This window comes from Podarcis erhardii (assembly GCF_964252035.2).
Source record: "Podarcis erhardii genome assembly, chromosome: 2".
NCBI classification, from domain to species: Eukaryota; Metazoa; Chordata; class Lepidosauria; order Squamata; family Lacertidae; genus Podarcis; species Podarcis erhardii.
In genome coordinates, this window is record NC_138498.1 from 64,612,844 (window position 1) to 64,635,861 (window position 23,018).

At 42.9% G+C, this 23,018-nt stretch overlaps 1 protein-coding gene across 2 annotated transcripts in view; it reads right to left on the reverse strand.

Annotated features, from left to right (window-relative positions):
- Positions 1–23,018, reverse strand: part of FAT2 (FAT atypical cadherin 2) — a 108,042-nt gene that overhangs the window by 62,748 nt on the left and 22,276 nt on the right. For both annotated transcript variants that reach the window (XM_081851498.1, XM_081851497.1), the window contains exons 2-3: positions 9,688–12,960; positions 8,975–9,289 (exon numbers count right to left, since the gene is read on the reverse strand). In XM_081851498.1, the coding sequence (XP_081707624.1) occupies positions 8,975–9,289; positions 9,688–12,952 (3,580 nt within the window). In that variant the 5' untranslated portion in view covers positions 12,953–12,960. The remainder of the gene's footprint in view (positions 1–8,974; positions 9,290–9,687; positions 12,961–23,018) is intronic.

The window sequence follows — 23,018 nt, forward strand, 5'->3', positions numbered from 1 at the left end:
TAGAGTGAATGCGCTTTCTTTTTGAACTGCTGCTCATTTCCCTATAAAAAGCAAGGGTTAGAAATACAGGCAGGGTGCAGCATCTAAAGCTTTTGTTCCCCCAAAGATATACACTTTTATTTTTTGCCACTTTAGAGAGAAAAAAATAAATTCTTTTTCACTATTAATAAGCATGTTGTCCTTCTTCACTACACTTCACATTTTTAGGTGTACGCCTAAGATGTTTTAAATGAATACCTACAAATCTAAAGTGTCAATGTGACTAAAATATTTGGAAAACTGATGTCCAGAGCATAAACATTACTGTTTTATTTAGCTGGGCTTTGTGGTGGTGGATTGAATAGAGGTGTCCCTCTGTTTGGTTCTCTCAGCTGAGCTGGTCTCCTGTCAGTCCCTGCAGTGCTGAGTGACCTTTGCCTTTTGCCCCCACTGAATGGGCAGGTTGGCAGGAGGCCCACAAGAAGTTTGTTAGAATTCCTGCTCCGTGATTACAGTCATGGGATTTTTGTCTGTCACATGATGGTGTATGTTTTGACTCCACAAAGTGGGAAGTGACGGAGACAGGATGTTTGTGTTACTGTGTTCCATGAAGTGGGACTATTGTCCTTTGTTCTTCCTCTTTGCTATCTGATGCGAGAGAGAGAGAGAGAGAGAGAGAGAGAGGGAGCCATGTTGCAGTGCTCCATGTGTGCTTATATGTAAATAAAGTAGATTAGCCAAAATGCTGAGTTGCTGAGGTCTGTTACACAAACTGCGAAGACTCTGCAGATCCCTAAGCGTGCCACTGTCTGTTGGCATCAGTTGCTGTGATGTTCGGGCTGAAGAAAGCTTTTGTAGCTCCCGAACTATCGACCAGGAGGGAGAGAACATGCCAGTCTCTGCCAGGGTCCTACTCGAGTGTAGGACGAGCTCCTGACAGCTTCCCTGCCAGCAGAATCCGGTGGAAAGCCCTGGGGAAGAGGTGGAGCTGAACCAACCCAGGAGCCACTGGACCTCACACTCTGGAGTTGGGGCAGGGGCAGGGATCAGCTCCGATCATCCAGCTTGCCACCTCCCACTGCGATGTGTGGCCAAGCTGTGAAGGTGACTCTACTGTTTCTCAAAGCCACAAGAATGAGGGGTGAAGAATGCAGCCCTACTTACTGTAAATAAACAAGCCTTTGGGTGGGTTTAGGAGTTAGAAGGCGGGCTTGACCCTCAAAATGTATTCATGAAGCAATATTCAACACATTTTCAAGTATCTGTGCACGGTGGTACCTCAGGTTACATACACTTCAGGTTATAGACTCCGTTAACCCAGAAATATTACCTCGGGTTAAGAACTTTGCTTCAGGATGAGAACAGAAATCATGCAGCGGCGGTGCGGCAGCAGCAGGAGGCCCCATTAGCTAAAGTGGTGTTTCAGGTTAAGAACAGTTTCAGGTTAAGTACGGACCTCCAGAACGAATTAAGTACTTAACCCGAGTTAAGTACAACCATGTACAACTTATGAGTTAAAGACATTTTTGAAAGGCCCAGAGTCCTCAAATCCCTCATCCATTGATGCTGCTAACACTGCATTGGCATAATGTAACATCTGTGCCCTCTGCCGAAAATCACCAAGAGGGAAATGACTAGAGCGCTAGGTCTCTTAGAAACGCCGGGGCAATCCTTCCTATTAGGCTGTTGCCCTAGTTAATTGGTAACCTGAGTGGCTTCATTACTAAACTCCTGAAAAGCCCAGCACCAAAGTGTTTATGTTGATCAATCAATTTGGATTACAAATGGACTGACACCTGACTGTAGCTCTGAAGTGTCTTCCACACTCACTGCAGAATTGGATTCATGTAGTCCTGTGTCTGTGTGCTCTACATAATTCAAAGGCCTCTCAAAAGCAGTGTTTTCCAGTCGCAGTAAAAGAGTCCAGTAGTGTTTTGCTGATTGATAAGAAACTTAGAATCCTTCGTTGCTAAGCCTTCCCTGCCCACTCCCCAAATCCTGGAATTAAAAAGGTAAAGGTAAAGAGACCACTGACCATTAGCTGACAGTAAATCTTAAGTTTGATCCGGGAGGTGGAAATCAGGTGAGCAGGACTTGCTTAAACCAGGATGAGTAAATTATGGAGTCCATCCTTTCCCTGGCCGAATTAAGGTCGCTGACATAAGGAACCCAAGAGATGACTGTGGTACAAACTCTTGGTTGTCATAGCTTCCTCTATGGAATTACAGGTGCTGCCATTTTGTAAAGGCGGTGGGTATTCTTTAAAATAATGTTTATTGTTTGAATTCTTGTTTGGTTTTTCTTACTTTGAGTGGGATTGGAAAGGAAATGCTGCATGCGGAGCAGATAAATGTCACAAATAAATACATTCTGTTTTGGTGCTTCTGAGCATATTTGGAAATTCTGTGAGTCTGTGGCATTTTAAAAGAACAAAATCACAACATCGATATGTCAACTTTCCTCCAAGGAGACATCCATGTCCCCCCAGTTTTATCCTGCAATAATCCTGTGACACAAGTTATACTGAGAGACTGTGGCTGACACAGGTCACCCAGTAAGCTTTATGTCTCATTGGAGATTTGAACCCAGGACTCCCAGGTCCTCACTCAGCACTGTATTACAGCGGTGCAAATGGGCCCTGAAAGTACTTCTGTGTGTGCTCAATTGTCCTTCAGAATCTGCTCAGGCCTCAGAAAATGGTACATAGTCTCGCATTGTGTGATGGGGAATGAGTGACTACACTTTATGGCAAAGTAACTGACCTGCATATGCTAGCAGATTTTGCCAAGGTGTTTGTGCCTCAGGGTTCATTTCTAAACCATGGGGGCAAAGCATTTGGGTTTCTTTACTCCTGGTTTGGAGTTTGCTACCTATATGGCTGAGCTCACACGTAGAGAATTGGGAACGTATCGTTTCTGCCTGCAGTTATGGAATGCCTGGCTTCTGCTTTTCATCAAGCAAAGAGAAAGAACATCCAGTCATGTCAGAACAGAAGCAGAAATATTAACATTGCACAGTTGGCCAAGCATAAAAAAACCCCAATTTCTCTTGGCAAAGGTGGAGCTGAGGACAAAGTCCTGGTCCAACCTTATTAGAACTTAAGGATTTAAAAGAATGCGAACCAAGTTACTGGGCATGTCTGTGTACGTTGTGGGAGGGGGGTACCAACTAAATGAGATTTAAGTAGTTTGCTTAAAATTTGCTGCTTTAGCAACAATTTGCATTCCTTATTCTTTTGAACTCCTAGGTACTGAGAGTGTGAGAACATAATTCTCCCCACCCATCCTGTAAATTCCTACAAATTGCAGCATTTGGTTTAGGGTCCAGATTTTTCAGGATCCAGGTTGTCTATTTGAAGAGGCTGACCAACATGGTTTCAAAAAGAGCATTGTTCCTGACTCAAGTTACTCATCACCTGACACGTTGAACCTATGCAATTTCATAAGCTGTGGTCGAAATCTTTCAACATCTTCAGAGAAGCCTAGACCAATGCAGATATCAGGGGCTAGTATCTTATTGCTTTGGTTTGCAAGAAGCAGGTGTCCATAGCAAACACTTATAATATAAATGCATATATGAAGTTAGTGGCTAACTGCTGCAAATTGCATCATGTCTTCTGCTACACATTGTATTACATACTGGGGATTGTGGGGTGGTGGCAATATTAAACCAGCTTTTCACTTTGATGAATATGTGTGTAACTGGGATATTACTTCTCTCTTAATCAGGGGTAGGCAATCTAAGGCCCGTGGGCCAGATGTGGCCCAATCGCCTTCTCAATCCGGCCCCGCGGGTGGTCCAGGAATCAGCGTGTTTTTACATGAGTAGAATGTGCCCTTTTATTAAAAATGCATCTTTGGGTTATTTGTGGGGCCTGCCTGGTGTTTTTACATGAGTAGAATGTGTTCTTTTATTTAAAATACATCTCTGGGTTATTCATGTGACACAGGAATTTGTTCATCCCCCCCCCCCCAAATATAGTCTGGGCCACCACATGGTCTGAGGGACGGTGGACTGGCCCATGGCTGAAAAAGGTTGCTGACTCTTGCTCTTAACCATAACCGATTGAAGCTGTCAAGCCTGCATGTAGGTTGACTGTAAACAGTGCAGACTGGTACTAAGAGAACTTAACTGTGTGGAAGCAGTCCCCTCCACCCCCGGGGCATTTCAGAACATCTACTTGTCCATACACAGAAGCAGAAAGGGAGATAATCTGATTTAGGAGAGGGCTTTTCTACATGTACCTCTTGGGTTCATTTTCTATCATTCCTAATTCCAAGAGTCAAATCCAGGAATGTAAGACTTGATAATAAAAGGCAGCAGATTATGTTTTGGAACAGCCCGAGCATGCAGAGACTTGCTGCAGGAGGAAAGGTTAGAAATCCAAGTTCTCCAGTTACTACAAAAGCCTTCGATCCAGTATCATCCACTATTCTTCTTGCTGAATGCATCCGTTTTTTTTGAGATCTTCTCATCCAAGCATGAACTGCCGTTTGCCAGTATCACATAACAGGAGTCTCAATCAGCAACACAGGGCCCGCTTTTAATGCCCTTTATTCTCTCTCTCTTTCTCTGTATGTGTAAACATATCCTTTGCATTATGAGCAAACTTCATCTCCAAGTGTGGAGCCTTATGTAGCTAAACTGGCATTATCTTGTGCGCAAGAAGGATGCGTCTGTTGACAACAGGCTTTAGAGATCCCCGAGATTTGTAGATGATTAAGTCTTCGATTAATTACAATAATAATTGAAAGAAACCCTCTAAGAAAGAGGGCAGCTGCATCCACACATTTTATTGCAGAATCAATGGAGATTGCGCACTTGGTTTTTTCTACAAAGTCCACCTACCATATAGATCTACTTTGCATTCTTTTGCCCCTAAATAGTGGTTCTTCAGAAAAGGGTTTCATTCCAAAAATAAAAGCTCATTGCAGATTTAATTTTGTATCATCTTGTACAAAATGTACAAAATGTACCAGCAATGCGGAGTTGTACCAAAACCTGCCCAGTGATGTTGTGGGTATGCATATAACAGTCACCAATTCCTTCTTTGTACACCTGGGGGTGTGCAGAGAAGAAAAGGTGTTGTTAACCTAATTGTGGGGATGGTATCAAGGAACCACACTCACCCTTGTGGACAGCAGCATCTAGAATTAATCCAGATTGAAAGCAGCATATTTAGGCAGAGCATCAGTGATTCTGGATTGAGAAAAACTACATTTTTGTGCTTCAGATGGGTTAGTGTAGACACAAGCTGAGCATGCTCAGTAGCCATGGAATGCTGACAGGGGTTGTGGTGGTAAAACAACAACAACAACATCTTGGAAAAGGCACTGCAACACATCTCTATTTTCTTTCACTCTCTCCCTCCATCTTTCCCTTTCTTAAGAAGGAAAAGAATAAACCGAGGGTAGAGCAATGGGTGTAACCTACCAAATCAGGAATGAAACCTAGCTTAAAGATGAATGATATAACAAGCTACTCTTCACAATTAGCCCTGACAAGGCCTGCGGCGGGAAAATGAGCAATATGTGGTTGGAGAAAACAACAAGACAAGCCAGTTTATGGCTAATCCATAATGTGTAGATTAACAGATCTTGGTTAAAGCGATTCCTGATGCAAAGAAGAATTCTGAGCAATTTCACCAACCAAATGACAGCATAATACACAAAAGCTGAGCTACCCTTTGAATCAGGAAGCGCCCAAAGAAAAAAACGTGACCTTGAAAGGATGCTGCTGCACTGGCTGGTCCTGGTTTACATTCCAGTCAAGCATTGGAGTAACCCAACATTGTGGAAGACAGCTTGGGGTTAGTTGATGGTGAAAGAAAGGCATTCCGTACATGCCCAGGAACCTAAACAGCCATTTTATTATTATGTAAGAATCACACAGATTTGACAGCAGAAGCTCTTTCGTAAAGAGTTGAAGTGTTACTAACATTTTATAAGGTTTAGCAAAAGAAACATTATAACTGTAGCAGACCCATTTAATTAACATCGCATTTTTACACCAAATCTTTTGATTTCAATTTCTTTAAGCAGGGGGACCCTGGTATTATTCCTGGATACGTGAGTCTGAGGCCCACAAACTGCCATAGACTGTGATCCAAAGACGTGTGGGTAGATGGAGCTTTCTTGCTACTTTGTACAGCTCAAAATCCAACCTGTTGCTGGGTTTCAGAAGCAGCTGGCCTTCTTGGCTGCTTGAGCTGCAGCAAGAAAAGCTTCAAAGAAAATTCCAGCTGAATGCCTGGTTGCCGAGCACACGTGCAAATGGCTTCTTTGGACTGTAAAAGCTCCCCAGTGAGAAAGCACTTGGCAAAAGCTCAGCTGGGCCATCAGCTCAGGTAGGGATATAAATCCATTGCCAGCGGCAGGTAGTTTGAAGTGTCACAAAGGAGCTGCAAACTGCTGCCGTGTGGCGCATTCCCTGCGCAGGATTTCAGCCAATTCTGGCTCATCTCCCAAAAATCTATCCAACTTCCTTAGCTGACATTGCCCTTTGCACATGCATCTCATTCACTTATGCCTTCCTCACTTTAACAAATCCCTCACATATGTAACTAGGGTCATCATTCCTCTCTTCTAGCACCTTAACTATCTAGAGCAGAACTAAAGAGAGAACAATAATACTGAAACTTCGACATTTCATGTGGCTGGGTGGAAACCCAATGCCTTGTCAGAGCTCAAGAATTAAAAGAAATAATGCATTCATACAAATCTATGGTGTGTTCACACTTGGAATAATAATGATGATGATGATGATGATATAATAATTATTACATTATATAATTATTATAATATCATCATCATCATCATCATCAAATATTTTAAACTTCCCTAAACAGGGCTAAGTAGGGAGTCAAAAGATAAAAGGTACAACTGGCAAGTTTGGCCTTGGAGTTCAAAATGAAGCAGGGCAAAGGCTAATAGAGTTCTGTCAAGAGAACAAGCTGGTCATCACAAACACTCTTTTCCAACAACACAGGAGACGACTCTACACATGGACATCACCAGATGGGCAGCATCAAAATCAGATTGATTATATTCTCTGCAGCCGAAGATGGAGAAGCTCGATACAGTCAGCAAAAACAAGACCTGGAGCTGACTGTGGCTCAGATCATCAGCTTCTTATAGCAAAATTCAAGCTTAAACTGAAGAAAGTAGGAAAAACCACTGGCCCAGTAAGATACAATCTAATTCAAATCCCTTATGAATACACAGTGGAAGTGAGGAACAGGTTTAAGGATTTAGATTTGGTGGACAGAGTGCCTGAAGAACTATGGATGGAGGCACGCAACATTATACAGGAGGCAGCAACTGATGGGCATTTGATCTGATCCACAGGACAATCTTTGTGTAGCAGGTTCTGGGGTGTGCCATCACTTCACATGAAACCTTCTGGCTATGTAAAAAAATATTGACTTTTATTCTGTTATATGCCGTGCTTCTCAGGACTGCTCATTTTACAGTTAATGGAAACGGTTGTTGAATTAATTAATTCTTATGGATTTAACAGATTTATTGTACCCTTGCTCTGGTTTGGATATGATTTTGATCTTTACTTGTTTCGTTTTTCGATATATTATTCTTGGCCACATTAATTGATCCTTCTGATATGTTATGGTCTACTTTTACTTCCCTTGGGAAAGAGAAGCAGGTTGTAAGCAATAGACGAAAAGAAATCAGAAGACAAAGCAGTTTAGAAGCAGTCCATGAAATGAAACTGAAAAGATACCAGGCATGCCAGCTACTGGCACTAGCCATGGCAAAGGTTGTGCCAGGGTCTGCATGCTCCTATTTAAATGCTGTAAATCACAAACTACAAAGCCAGTTTTGCTGCCTGAAGACAACATGGTGCATCAACAATTCTCTCCTACTGTCAGCCACAAACTCAAAACTAGGGAACTATTCCAATACACTTCACCCATATCCCTAATATACACATACAGCAGCCCAATTGGGAACTCATCGCCTTCACATCGTGCAGTGAATGAAACCAATGTCTCTAGCATTGCGTCACTTACAGCAGGAGTGCTTTGTTTAAAGACTGGCCCAACACCAGACCCAGAAGACTACTTTTCAGAGGCAGTTTACATTAAACACTGGTAGGATTTGAACAATCTGGATGGATCTGTTCCCTAAGCTAGAGATGACACAGACATAATGGAGGCGAAAGGCTGAGTTGATACCTCCTCTGCTAACACTGACAAAAACAAGGGAAGTGATAGACGCAGCTCAGATTTATTGAAATGGTAAAGCAAGGGGAATTTAGCTAGTGTTGATAGCGGTTTGCATTGAATACGAATGCCGAAGCCTGAGCTTCTAAAAGGCCATTTCTTGTCAGTGTGACTGCTCTTGATGCACAAACTGACTCCCAGTTCACACAATAACAACAGTGGTTTGGGGTTGTTGTTTGTTAATTCAAGAAACCTGGGACTTACTTTAATTTATTTATTTTTATTTTTGTGATTGTCAGCTGTTTTAATCTGTTGATTAACACTGTGTTTCAGTTGTTGTAACCTATCCTAGGACCTTAGGGGGGAAAGGGCAGGTAATAAATTACAACAACATTGACAACATCTGGAAAGCCACAGGCTCCCCTTGCATGGCATGAATGAATTCTCAATAGCCTAAGACCCACATTCAGACAATAGTAGCCTATTCATGTTTTATACTCATTGCGCTGAAAAAGCAATGATCTATATTTTTATGTTTTCTCATTCATCTATCTTCCACCTACTCCAAGCGAGGAAGCCAAGCAAGAAACATTTGTTCCCTCTAGACATCTGAACATTTTATTTGTTTGTGGTGACCAGCAGTGGGGGGTGTCTTTGACAGAATTGTAAGTATTTTCTAATAAGCAGATGCCATAGTGAGATCGAGTCTTAGTAAATGGTGGGCATTACCAGACTTTACTCCTTATAAAACAAACCTCATACACATTAGGAAGGATTAAAAAACAAACACAGAATCTGCATGTGTTTATTCCTTACCTGTGACAGGATTAATGGCGAAAAATCTATTATGGTTTTCATTTATGATGTGGAAGGTGAGCTTCCCTTGGGAGCCAGAATCTGGGTCAGTAGCTTCTACCTGAAGGATGGAGGTGTTGGCCGGGGAATTTTCCATGACAGAGGCATAAAAGATTGGTCTCGACATCTGAGGCGGATTGTCATTTATGTCAGTGACTTCAATGTAAATGTCAACCACAGAAGACAGAGGGACTGATCCTCTATCAACAGCTAGCACCGTCAACCAATAATGACTGTTGGATTCTCTGTCCAGTGGACCTGTGGTAAAGATTGTACCTAAGAGAAATAAAAAAAGGGGGGAGATATATGGATTCCACAATTAGAAATATAAATATATATGTATAGAAGAATCCCTTTCAAAAATTAAAGTAAGTGGATTTCTTACTCTGAAGCCCTTTAAAGACAAAGTAGCCCAGGCTTCCTCAGCCTTGGCCCTCCAGATGTTTTGAGACTACAATTCCTATCATCCCTGACCACTGGTCCTGCTAGCTAGGGATCATGGGATTTGTAGGCCAAAAAAATCTGGAGGGCCAAGGTTGAGGAAGTCTTATAAACATAGATAATACAACAATTTTTTAAAAAAAATGCTGGCAAATGAAAATTTCAGGCCAAACAACCCATGCCATTTAAGCCATTTTTTTCTATCTTGTCTAGTGTCCTGATATTATTATTACCTGTGTCCTTTTCAATATCGAAGACAGCCAAGCCTGTTCCCTCTCTGATGAAGTACTGGATTTCTCCATCTTTCCCTTTATCGCCGTCGTGCGCTATCACTGTCATCACCGATGTCCCCTCTGGTCTGTTTTCCTTCACCGACCCTTCATACACGAAAGAGGCAAAGCGAGGTGGGTGCAAGTTTTCATTGACGTCCAGAACATCAATCTCAATATGGCAGAGGGAAGAAAGAGACAGGGGCGTCCCAGCATCATTGATTCTCACAGTTAGATTGTAAGAGTCCCTCTTCTCATAGTCCAGCTCTTTTTCCAAGATCAGGGCCCCTGTAAACTCATTCAGGTGAAACATATCCTCATCATCTCTGAACAGGCTATATTTTAGCTCTCCCCCAGATGCAATATCTGGATCAAAGGCTTCTAGGAACAGCAATGTTGTCCCAAGGGGCAGGTCCTCAGGAACCTTCACCTTATTCAAGGCTGGGATGCAGCGGGGAGAATTGTCGTTTACATCTTCCAAAGAAATAACCAGATCAGCCACTGCAAAGAGCTGCTGACCTGTTAGTGGCTGGTCTCTGGCTTCAACTTTTAATATGTAATGAGGACATGATTCTCTGTCAAGGGGAATAGTCACTGCTACTTCACCAGTGATGCTATTGATGTCAAATTTATCAGAAGGTGCCAGAAAGGAATATTTCACTCTCCCATTGTCATTTGTATCCGCATCATCGGCTTTCACCACGGTGATGGTTGTGCCTATTTCTAAGTCCTCTGGTATAGTAACCAAGTATGTATGTTGCGAAAATTTAGGAGCATTATCATTTGTATCCAGAATGTTTACTGCTAGCAACTTCCAGGAAGACTTCTGAGGAATGCCAAGGTCGTACACTGTAATGTTAAGTACGTAGAAACTTGTTCTTTCATGGTCCAAAGGAGAGGAGACCAGGAGAAGACCTGTTTCTGTGTCAATGTAAAAACGACCATCCTCATTCCCAGAAGATATTACATAGACCATCTTTCCATTAAAGCCGGTATCGCTGTCTACAGCTCTCAGCTGTGCAATGGTTGAGTTGACTGGGATTGTCTCCATTATATCAATAGATCTTGGGAAGCCATCATCAAACTGTGGCGCATGATGGTTTATAAGATGCACATTCAAGGAGGAATCTTCATCTGGTTTTTGCTCTGGAGACTGGGATTCAATAGAGTGGATCATGCTCTTAGTTAGTTCCTTAAGGACCCCAGTATCCTCACACTGAACGTCTACTTGGGTATCCTGGTAGACTACAGTGATATTTACATAGGTTGGGAAAGCAGAGTTTTCTCCATCTGTGGCTGTGATTTTTAAAGAGTAGGACGTCGCTAGTTTATCATGGAGATCTCTTAGAGGAGCTCTAAGAGAAATCACCCCAGACACAGGATCCAATTCAAAAAGCTGCCTCTCATTGCCAGACATGATTTCATATTTGATGGGCTGAAGCTCGTCATTATCAATGGCTGATACTGTGATCACAGAGTGGCCAACAGGTAAGTCCCATGGAATACTTGCATTGCAGTTAATCTTCTCAAATGCTGGTGCATTATCATTCATGTTATTCATTCTGAGGGAAACGAAAACCTCGGTCTGAAGGCGAAAAGGAGACCCTGAGTCTGATGCCCAGACACGCAAATGGTACAACCTCTGCATTAGCTCATAATCCATTAACTTGGAGATGGAGATGACACCTGAAAATGGGTCAATGGCAAATGGAACAGCTCTCTGGTTGGCTATGGTATATGTGATGAAACCGTTCTCCCCAGAGTCACTATCTGTAGCCTTCACAGATAGGATGCTGGTGCCCAGAGGCAAATTTTCATCAAAGCTGCCGTGGTACGATGGTTGGTTGAAGCTTGGAGCATGGTTGTTGCAATCAATAATACTAACCAAGACAGTGGCAAAGACCTCACTGTAACTTGTTGTAACTTTGAGTTCAAAGTGGGACTGTTCCTGGAAATCTATTAGTTTGTCTGTAGTTATCAGGCCAGTCTGAGGATTGATTTTAAAGCTTGTGCTACCAGAACTGGGTTTCAGAATGTATTTTAGATTTGGGAGAACTGGACTAATCTGAACCATTGCAACATGACTGCCAGGAGGTGCAAATTCACTGAGCTGGACATGATACAGATCTTTTTCAAATCTCGCAGAGGCGTATTTGGAAGGTGGTATTTGAATAACTACAATCTGAGAAAGAAGAGGTGGCTTGTTTTTGTCTTTAGCCCGTAGGCTGAGATTAAAACCATGTGGGTTATCGTTCCAATTGATCTCTCTGGCTGACACTATCATGAACTCATTACTTCCCACATAGGATCTAATGGATTTGAAGTGCCTCCTTGGATCTCCAGCCACAATGTCAACTGAATCTACCCCAGCTCCTGATCCATCTACTTCCACACTCAACGTAGCATAAAGGAGATCCTCAGGAGAATCGGATGGCCTCACCATCACTGATGTTATATTGGGGGGTTTCTTGATAGATGGCTCCACCTGGATTGTAAGACTGGCCACATTTCCAAAGCCACTTCCTTCAGAGATCTTCTTCATTCTGTCCACAGCCAGAACCTTTAACTGGTGCTTCCCCCTGTGGGTGGAGTTCAGTTTCACAGCAGTCATAATTACCCCACTGGTGGGGTGAATGGAAAATAGTGGTGACCTTGTACTAAATGCATAATAGAACTCTGCATTCTGACCAACATCAGCATCTGTGGCACTGACTGCACCAATGGAAGTTTTCAGGGGTGTATCTTCTTGGATGGTGACTTTATAAGAGGGTGGTGAGAACAGAGGCTTCAGGTCATTTCTGTCAAGGATGTGGATCAGTACTTTGGCCCAAGCCTCATAGGCAAATGTTTTCTCTAAGGCTTGGATTATTAACACGTACTTGTCTTTGAACTCCCTGTTCGGCCGCTCGGTATTACCACTTTTAGTCCTGATCCTCAAAAAGCAGAAATCTCCCACAATATGCTCCTCAGTTTTAAACAGGCCACTTGTGTCCCCAGAAGCAATCTTGTATCTGATGTCCCATGCTGGGTCCGTGATGTAAATGCCCATTTTGACATAGCTCTCCACATAGGTTTTGGGAGGGGAATTTTCATAGACTGTCGTGTTATAAAGGGGATAAGTAAAGTGTAACAGGGAAGCATTGCCTTTTTCCGAATTCCCTTCGCAAGCCAGAAAAGACGTCAGGCACAGTGCAACAGTCACGGCGAGCCTCCTTGTTCTGATTTCCATTGCAGGCCCTATAGGAAGGAAAACGAGAACAGTGAGGAGGCGGAATTGCTAAAGGGAAAACAAGGTACAGAAAAAAAGAGCCTAAGCTAAATGCAGTGGTGACCAGCAGGATGTGGTTGGGCTGTGCTGTTTAGCTGACTTTCTGCCTGTTACTGAGAGGGAGACAGGCAAGGCAGCAGGGAGGTCAGCGTGGTGTCGGTGCAGTGGCGGAAGCATCGGATTGGCTTTCCCCCTGCACCGCACCAACCACCTCACTGCCTCACCAATCTCCCTCTCATTTCACTCCTCCCATACCCTGGTCACATTTCTGTCTCTCCTGTGTCAGAACCTAGCTTTATTATTATTATTATTTAATCATTTTTTTGATACAAACAACAACCACAAAAGACAAATACAACAAAGACCATAATAACAATAATAACACAATTTGACAATTCAGATTTGAATACACTGATATACCTATGACTACACCTTTTTAAACAATATTTTCCCACCTCTCTCTCTCCTCCCCCTACTTTCCACCACTATTCACCTTATCACTTAAATATTTGTTCCAGATTTCTTCATATTTATCCACTCTTATTTTGCGTTGACATGCAATTTGTTCGTATGTAGCTAATATGTCCATATTATCAATCCATGTGCTCAATGGAATCTTTTTAGGGCTCTTCCAATTCATCAAAACAAGTTTTTTTCTTCTAATATAGCACGGTACATCCATTTTTTTGACCCCTTGAAATCTCCAATGTTTCCGAAATATAATTTAGAATTAAATTCAATTCCCCTAAATAACAATTATTTTTTATTACTCTTGCTATAAATATCCTCACCTTGCAACAAAATGATCTTATCATCGGGCAGTTAATCATCATATGTACTAAGTTCACATTTTTACTCCCACATCTCCAGCAGCTGTCTGCACTTGGTGTCAGAACCTAGCTGCCCTCTTTCCCTCCTTAACACATGACATGCTTTATGGCTGGTCTCTTCAGTTTTACACATAATTTTTTTAGTGATATTACGGATATCACAGAGGAAAGGGCTTAAGGCTAATCATAACACTGAAAATATTTTTGCAAAAAGACAGGTGAATGCTTTTTAAAATTTGCATTCAGGGATGAAAAGAGAGAATATTTACATACATTTTGGGTTAATTATAGGTGCCTATATTTACCCTGGATATCCCGGGAGATCTCTATCAGGTGCTGTTCCTTCCTGTTTTAAATTAAAAATCAATGATCAAGTACCTGCCAGATGTTTGGCACTATCCTGCCTTAAACAAGGCAGACTTGTTTGTCCAGACACTTTTTCAAGATCCAACGTCCAAAAATAGTTTGCTTTTCACTTTAAGTCAAACGTACGGTGCACATAGCCATAGCCTCAGTTTGTAACTGTGCTGGTTATGTGTGTATGAGTCTCACTTGTGGAGATGCTTTATTAAACTAGATACAGCGGTACCTTGGTTGTTGAACTTAATCCATTCCATGGGCACACTGGCAGATTGACCGGATTGTCTTTGCTTATGCACCTGCATAGCTCCAGCCTCACCCTGTCTCATCCCAATCTTCTAACTACTTAGGCTGCTACTGGATGTAGAATTGGGCTGGGGAGGGAGGGAATAACACATATTTTGCCAACCAAAATGTCACAAAATTGCATGCAGTTCTACAAAACTCTTTTATCAGACTAGATGGTAACAAAGCAGCAGCAACAAAAGGGGGACACACACACACACACACACACACACACACACACACACACACAGAGTGTATCTTGTAGTGAAGTCATTTGTCTCTATTTTGTAAGAGGCCAAAGATGAGGTTGGGAAGGAGGCAACAGTCAAGCAAATGAGGTCTATTTGGTTGCCATTCAGGTTGTACTAGGGAGCAGAAACACAAAATGGCTGTTCCCTTATCTAGGCAAATACCCAAATGAGTCTGTCCAGGTTTGTCCTCCATCCTTAGAGAAAACACACAGGTTCCTTTGTAGGTGGGCAACAGGTAAACAGAAGAAACAAAGGAAGACAAAGATTTAAGGCGGAGTGCTATATCCCCCCCCCCCAAAAAAACCCCCAATCGAAGCCAGATTGAGTAGCTTTACCTAACAGTTGAAGGGAATATAGATGCTTGAGATGTCAGGTATTGATCGTCAAATTGACGATCTCTCTTGGGAGGTTGTGGACTCTCCTTCCTTGGAGGTTTTTAAGCAGAGGTTGGATGGCCATCTGTCATGGATGCTTTAGCTGTGATTCCTGCATTGCAGGGGGTTGGACTAGATGACCCTTGGGGGTCCCTTCCAACTCTACAATTCTATGAAATTTATTTGATAGAAACCAATGGTCAGCAGAAAAATACAAACAGCAATGAAGTACGCTTTAGAATTCATGGTCCCTAGCATGCAGGACTCCTTTTGACATTTTGTCTAATGCTTTGGGCTGCTTAGGGAAACATAGAAGTGTATCTATTTCTATCAACAAATAGCAGATTTGCTCCCTATACTGTTATAAAGGAAATTCCTTGGGAATTCTAGCCCAGGAGAATAATACATGAATACATTGCAAGGAGCATAATGAAATATTTTTTCCACCTCTTCCTGGATGCAGATAAACAGGCATTCTGGCATATGTCCCATCCAAATATGCTTTGGGCATAATTTGAAATCTCAAAGCTGTAAATGCCTCCCTCAGCATGTCAACCAATTGCTAAAAAAAAAAAAAAAAAAAGCAATCTGGAAGACCATAATCTGTTTTCTCAGAATGATAAAATGGTGAGAACTGCATAGTTTGGAGATGACATCTAGCTAACAGAACCTCCCACACTTTAACTTAATTTATAATGCACTGTTTTTCAGCTATAGGAGTAGCAAACTTGGGGGCATTAACAACCAGTCCATATTGGATTATGAGGGTTTTCACACTTGTACAGCTCTATTAGGGACACGGGTGGCACTGTGGTCTAAACCACTGAGCCTGGGGCTTGCCGATCGGAAGGTCAGCGGTTTGAATCCCTGTGATGGGGTGAGCTGCGGTTGCTCGGTCCCTGCTCCTGCCAACCTAGCAGTTCGAAAGCACGTCAAAGTGCTCTGGCGGGAAGGTAAATGGCATTTCCATGCACTGCTCTGGCTCGCCAGAAGCGGCTTAGTCATGCTAGCCACATGACCCGGAAGCTGTACGCCAGCTCCCTCGGCCAATAAAGCAAGATGAGTGCCGCAACCCCAGAGTCAGCACGACTGGACCTAATGGTCAGGGGTCCCTTTATTAGAAATGACATGCTTTTGGGGCGACAGTGTCTGGTATATTCTGCTGTTTCAACCAATACAGAAGCAAAGCAGTATGATCTGTGGCCTGTCAGCTACTGAAAGAAGGGTTCACTTCCCCTCAAAGATGCATGCCAACCCATATGCTGAGCAAATAATTTGAGAGAGACAAGTGCTCTTAGAGAAAAACGACAGGTTTGGGCTCTGATAACAAAAGGACGGACACACACACACACACACACACACACACACACACTGCTTATTCTCAGCCAGAGAGCCATGATTCTAACAGTGCGCTTCATGTCACAACTTTAACAGGGTTGAAGAGTCAGGGAGCATGCAGAAACTTGTTTCTCTTTCTCTTGGTTCCTCATCTGCTGATCCTAGAAAGAAGCCATGCAAATGCTGGTGCCCTCAAGTCCTGTGAAGCAGGAAGGATTTCATGTCTCATACAGTAAACGAAATGAGCAGAGGCTTCATATGATATCAAAAGGGACGGGTCCTGCTGTGGAAGTTTAGGTAGTCAAAATTGGCATCAGGGCTTCTGGTCTTTCACAGGTGGTCTCCTTGCCCAGCAGTGGCCAGTTGGTGACAGCATGAATGCAGCACACTGATGTGATTGGTGGGTATTCACTGATTTTGCAGTTCTATATTGTTGTGATCGATTCATTGTATTTACTGTAATGTTGTTCAATGCTTTTGGTGGGGCTTGGGCCAAAAAAGCAGTACATCAACCAATCACTTTGTTACAGCCAATAACCACTATTCAAAAAGCAGTAATATAAACAAACCACACCGCAACATGCCCTAACATTTCACAAGTCACGTGAACCAGCTTGTCATGTGCCAAGGCTCTAGACCATGGGTGTCCAAACTTTTTTCAAAGAGGGCCAGATTTGATGAAGTGAACATGTGTGAGGGCCGACCAAAGTTGTTGAGCTTTTAATCCACAGGGGGTGGATTAAATCGACCGGTGGGCCAGATTAGGCCCCCGAAACAAACTTTGGACATGCCTGCTCTAGACCACCTGTGAGCAAATAAGTTCTCTGAAGGCAGTTGGGGCTGTGCCCACACCATACAAATAAGGCATATTTAAAGCACACCCCCACCAAGAATCCTGGGAACTGTAGTTTGTGAAGGGTGCTATGAATTATAGCTCTGTGAGGAATAACTACAGTTCCCAGGATTCTTTGGGAGGAGGAAAGGAATGTGTTTTAAATGTATGGGTGAATGCAACACCTTTTGGGATAAAAAATAAAGGTGCCAATCAAGCAAATCTTGATAAAAGTGGGTGCCTTGATCCTCACACAGTGCAGCTGTTTTAACAATGGTGTGACTTTTTCTCGGCCATCAGTAATCAGGCTACTGAATTTTGCACTAGATGGAGCTTCCAAATCAGACACGCATAGAGCGCATTACAGCAAACCAGCATCGACGCATGGAGAACATCAGAAGACCCTGCTGAATCAGGCCAATGGCCCATCTAGTCCAACATGCTGTTCTCACAGTGGCCAACCAGATGCCTTTAGGAATCCCGCAAGTGGAGCTTGAGCATAATGGCACTCTGCCCACCTGTGATTCCCAGCAACTGGTATTCAGAGGTAACGTACCACTGATGGTGGAGGTAGAATATAGCCATTATGGCTAGCAGCTGTTCAAAAGCAGCAACATAGACTACACCTCCCAAGGACAGCATGATGGGGAGATCAACAAAGGAACAGATGAAAGTTCTTTATACTGAGCCACATTATTGGTCCATCGAGCTCCACATTTACACTGACTGCTGGCAACAGCTCTCCAGGATTTTAGACAGGGGACAGTCCCAGCCCTACCTGGTGATGTCAGAGATTAACCAACTGGGGACTTTCTGCTTGCAAAACTTACTCTGATGCGGGTGGCGCTGTGGTCTAAACCACTGAGCCTCTTGGGCTTCCTGATCGGAAGGTCGGTGGTTCGAATCCCCGTGATGGGGTGAGCTCCCATTGCTCTGTCCCAGCTCCTGCCAACCTAGCAGTTTGAAAGCATGCCAGTGCGAGTAGATAAATAGGTACACACTGTGGCGGGAAGGTAAACAGCATTTCTGTGTGCTCTGGCTTACATCAAGGTGTTCCATTGTGCCAGAAGCGGTTTAGTCATGCTGGCCACATGACCCAGAAAGCTGTCTGTGCACAAACGTCGACTCCCTCGGCCTGAAAGTGAGATGGGCGCAGCAACCCTATAGTTGCCTTTGACTGGACTTAACCATCCAGGGGCCCTTTCCCTTTCCCTTTTTTTCTGCCCTGAACCATGGCCCGAACTAAAAAATGTTTGGGGTCATTTCCTACTGACAGGTTGCACTACAATCACTACGGAAAACTCTGCCTAATATTATTCTTGCTTTATTGAAGCTCAAACCTTGAAGCGCAGAATGGACGATTTCACCTGCACAACAACATGAAGGGCTTCATCTTCCTCAAAATCCTCTCCATATACAAACACACTTTCCCTACCATAACCACAAAGGTCAAAGAACACTTTGCTTTTCTTGGACCCCAATGTATTTTTCAACTACTGCCAACTATCAAGCTTAATGCAGTTGCATCAAGCCCAACTACAGTGTTACCTCGGGTTACAAACACCCCGGGTTACAGACACTTTGGGTTACAGACTCCACTAACTCGGAAGTAGTACCTTGGGTTAAGAACTTTTCCTCAGGATGAGAACAGAAATCGTGCGGTGGCGCAGCGGCTGGAGGCCCCATTTGCTAAAGTGGTACGTCAGGTTAAGAACAGTTCCAGGTTAAGAACGGACCTCCAGAACAAATTAAGTTCAAACCAGAGGTACCACTTTATTGCCAACTGAGTGGGTCCCACAAGCCCAAACCCAAAGACAACTGATAAGGTAGGCAGTAGTCCATGAAAGCTTATACCATAATACATTTGTTAGTCTTTAGGGTGCTACAGGGCTTTACAATAGTTTATGCTGGCATTCTTTCCTTGTCCTGCTCCCAGCTTAATAGAGAAGAACATATATAGCTCAAAACAAAAGATCTGAAGCTGCAGTGCCTGCAGTTTGAATAGTAGAAGGGAATTATGGGCTGGGCTGGGGGAATGCCATATAAGCTATGGTGTACTGCAGACATCAGGTGCAATTAATTAATTTTGGGTTCTGTAACACACCTTTAAGGTGGGGAAGGGATGCTCAAGGTGTGGTCTGTCTGGTACTTTGCCTCAGAAGCAGCAGCAGATGCCTACAAGGCATCCTGGTGTTTATGAGGGAAACAAATGTACAGAAGTACCTTGTGCTTTCATCTCTGAGGACTTCAAAAAAATTTCTCACTTTGGGACAATGGGTGCCAAAACTTTCTCTAGGAAGTACTCAGATCCGTCATTATGAGCTGTTAGCAAGGCATTGTGGGTAGGCCACAAACTCCTTCCCTAACTTAATACTGAGAGTGTGGAGGTGGTCTGGCAAGGATGCAGAGGGCTCTTTTCATGCTCCATGTGCTACTTTGTGTGTGTAGGCCATGCAGAAAAAGCATCAATCCATAAGGTACATCCACTACATTGCATTTTGGGAAGACTGCCTGAAGTCGTAAGTGAGTGAAAGTTTAGAGCAGGAAACATAAAATGGATTCACAAGGGTCTGGTAATGTGAAAATGAATAGATAGCTCATGGCTGGAATTTAGCATATAGTGTAATGACAACTTCTGCTCAGCTGTGTACTATAAAATGAACAGAAAGCAATGAAGTCTTTGATCACATCAGTGTTAAAGTAGGGGAAATGAGTTTTCATTTATGAAAGCAAGAGATGTACAACTGGCAAACTGTGGACTGGATCCAGCTCCCAAAACAGTTGATTCCTGGCAGGTCTACCAAATTTTAATGAAGGTGTGGCAAAACGATTGCCTACAGATTAACTCCTAAGAAAAACAACTATTTAAGTGGTAAGAGGAAAGAGCCCACAGGGAGTGTGCCTCTCTCTCTCTCTCTCTCTCTCTCTCTCTCTCTCTGGGTTCCTTATCTAATGCCCTAGCAATATGCGCACAACTGTGCAGGTCGGAAACTCCTAGTATGATCAGGAACTCAATGCATACAATCCCACTCCACCAAACATACATACATATATACATACATATACGCATGGAAACAGCTTGAAATACTTTTCATTAAAAACAGTGCTACATGATCATTCTGATTGTGCATTTTTGTTCAACTCTGATTCCTCCTTTAAAGAGACAATGAGTATTGGGGAGTTGAGGTGGAACAGTTTTGTTACACTGGCACCAAGGTTATACAATATGTATCCTAGCAAGAACTACAAATGCTTAAACTGAAAGGTGTTTTGATTTCATCTCGACTTCTGAAGGATTTGTGTGGTATCCTGTGCTGAGTTCTCTGTGGGTCCTCAGAAGAAATATAGGCAGGGGCGAGCCTCACAGTTGAAGGAAGGAAGAGGGATTGACTAATATTTGTGTATCCTTTATGTTGCAAGCCCACCTGCCCCAATGAACTGTAATTCCCAGAGCCCCAGCTCTGTCTCTTTTATTTTTAAAATTAAATTTCTAGTATTTGTATAATCTTAGATATGAGGTAAAATGTACCAGCACTATTCTCATCCTTTGTGTTTGTGTGCTCCCCCTATCAGTCTTTTACTTTGCCCCTCAATACTACCACAAAGCATTCCTGTGGACACCCAGGTATCCCACCTTGTTTCACAAACCCAGGCAATGTTGGGGTTGCCATATTTCAAGGAGTAAAATTCTGGACTTTGAGCTTTTTTTAAAAAAAATGAATTACCCAGAAAAAGGCATTTCCTGCTTCTGTCGGTAAAATCCCAGACATTTTGCTGATTTCCTGAAATTCCCCTGTATGCTATTTTCACTGCTTTAATCCCCGGCAATGTAGACATGGGCATCCACCCACGATGATGAGCTTCAATTCAAGAATTTTCAGAACAGGATTCTGGGATCTATCAGAAGCCCCATATTGGCCCCACCTTCCAGATTTTGTGAAGGTTGTCTGAAGACCTTTGCAACTCAAGCAGGCAGGAAAGAAGGAGGCTTGGAAGCTGCCAAAACAAAGGAACCAGTTTGCAAAGGCTTGCTAGTCATCTGCAGATGCTGGGGCCAGGCAAGGTGCTGATCTTTGATACAGCAACTGGTGAGAAAAAGCAGAGGAACAGAGGTGTGCCCAAGACAGAAGCAGGGAGCCTCAGGCAGGTGTGCCTGCTATTCTGTGTTATGACTGGCTGGATGGAGAGAGGGGTGGTTTTGCTTTGTGGCCATACTAGAACCAGCATTACTAATCTCCCCACTTTGTCCTTGCTATTTGCTCTGGTGGTTTGGGAATCCTCCTTGTAATAATACATTGGTAAGAAGAAGAAGAAGAAACACCAGCTACACAGGTGGTTTCGTGTTAAGTGCTGGTAGGTAAACACCAAGAGATCTCTGCCAAATGACTCATGATCCTCACTAAAGGTTTCAGGTTCTTAAATATAAGTACACTTCCCAAGCACCTCATTATGTTTTTAATTAATTCAGCATTTTAACTGAGCAGCCATCTTGGTGAGCTTAAATTAAAATCCCATTTGACTCTACATTTACAAGTCTGGCTACGACATATTCAAATGAAGAGGCTGGCACAAGGGTGAGGTTCTGGAGAGGAATTTCTTTGAAATGTGGGAAATATTACTGGCGACCAATAATTATATATTGTGCTCAGGGACTAATTCATCCATCTGCAGTTTAATGGATGCGCGCGCACCCGCGCACGCACACACACACACACGATTTCCTACTTCTTGATAATGTAAAAATATGTTGGCCTTTGATTCTTTGAGACCTACAGCAGCAGCAGCAGCAATGATGACACTGGCAATGATCTCTATTTGGGTGTCTTCATTAAAAAAGAAAACAAAATGGCTGCAGAACCTGTCCCAAAACAATATTAGGGAGTTATCCCATACAAGCCCCAGTAAAAGAAACTGGAACATCACAAGAGCACTACCAACCGTTTTGCACTGCTTGCAGGTATAATGAGGATGGGTGATACTAAAGGTACCCCATTCCCTCTGCTGCCCCAGTTTCTACTTCTGCTTCTCTTATGCCATCCATGAAATTGTGTTAGGGAGGGAAAGGAAGTTATATTATTACTACTGCAACTGTTGCTGCTAGAAGTATAAGTGCCTAAAATTAACTAAGTGCTGTCGTTGCATTAAAAACAAGGCAACTCCTGGTCCACGTGTTTACAATCTAAAAAATGCAGCACACAGAAAGAAAAAAGGGATGCTGGCAAATAAGAAAATAAACTCCAGAAAAATAATTTCTGTAAGAGGATTGAACTGATAAGACTGAAGTTCTGCAGCACTGTCTTTGGATTTGTTCATTTAAATGGGGTGTAGTTTGACGCAATGCACACTTCATATGAACTGCTAGACCATTTATATTATAGTCGCTTCAAAGGAAGGAACAGTGATGTGTGCAGAGTAAATTCATTCTTGACCACCTGTAAGTCCTTATAAACACTATCTCCAACTCCTCGAAAGATTCCATCAACGGTGTCTCCGAAAATTTGTACACATCACTTGGGAAGACAGGTGTACTGGAAGAAGCAAAGATCACCAGTGTTGAAGCAATGATTCTTCAACATCAACTTGGTTGGACTGGTCATGTTGTGCGGATGCCTCATGATCGTCTTCCAAAGTAATTACTCTATTACGAACTTAAAAATGGAAAGCGTAATGCTGGTGGTCAACAAAAGAGGTTTAAAGACTGTCTCAAGGCAAATCTAAAAAAATGTAGTATAAACACTAACAACTGGGAAACACTTG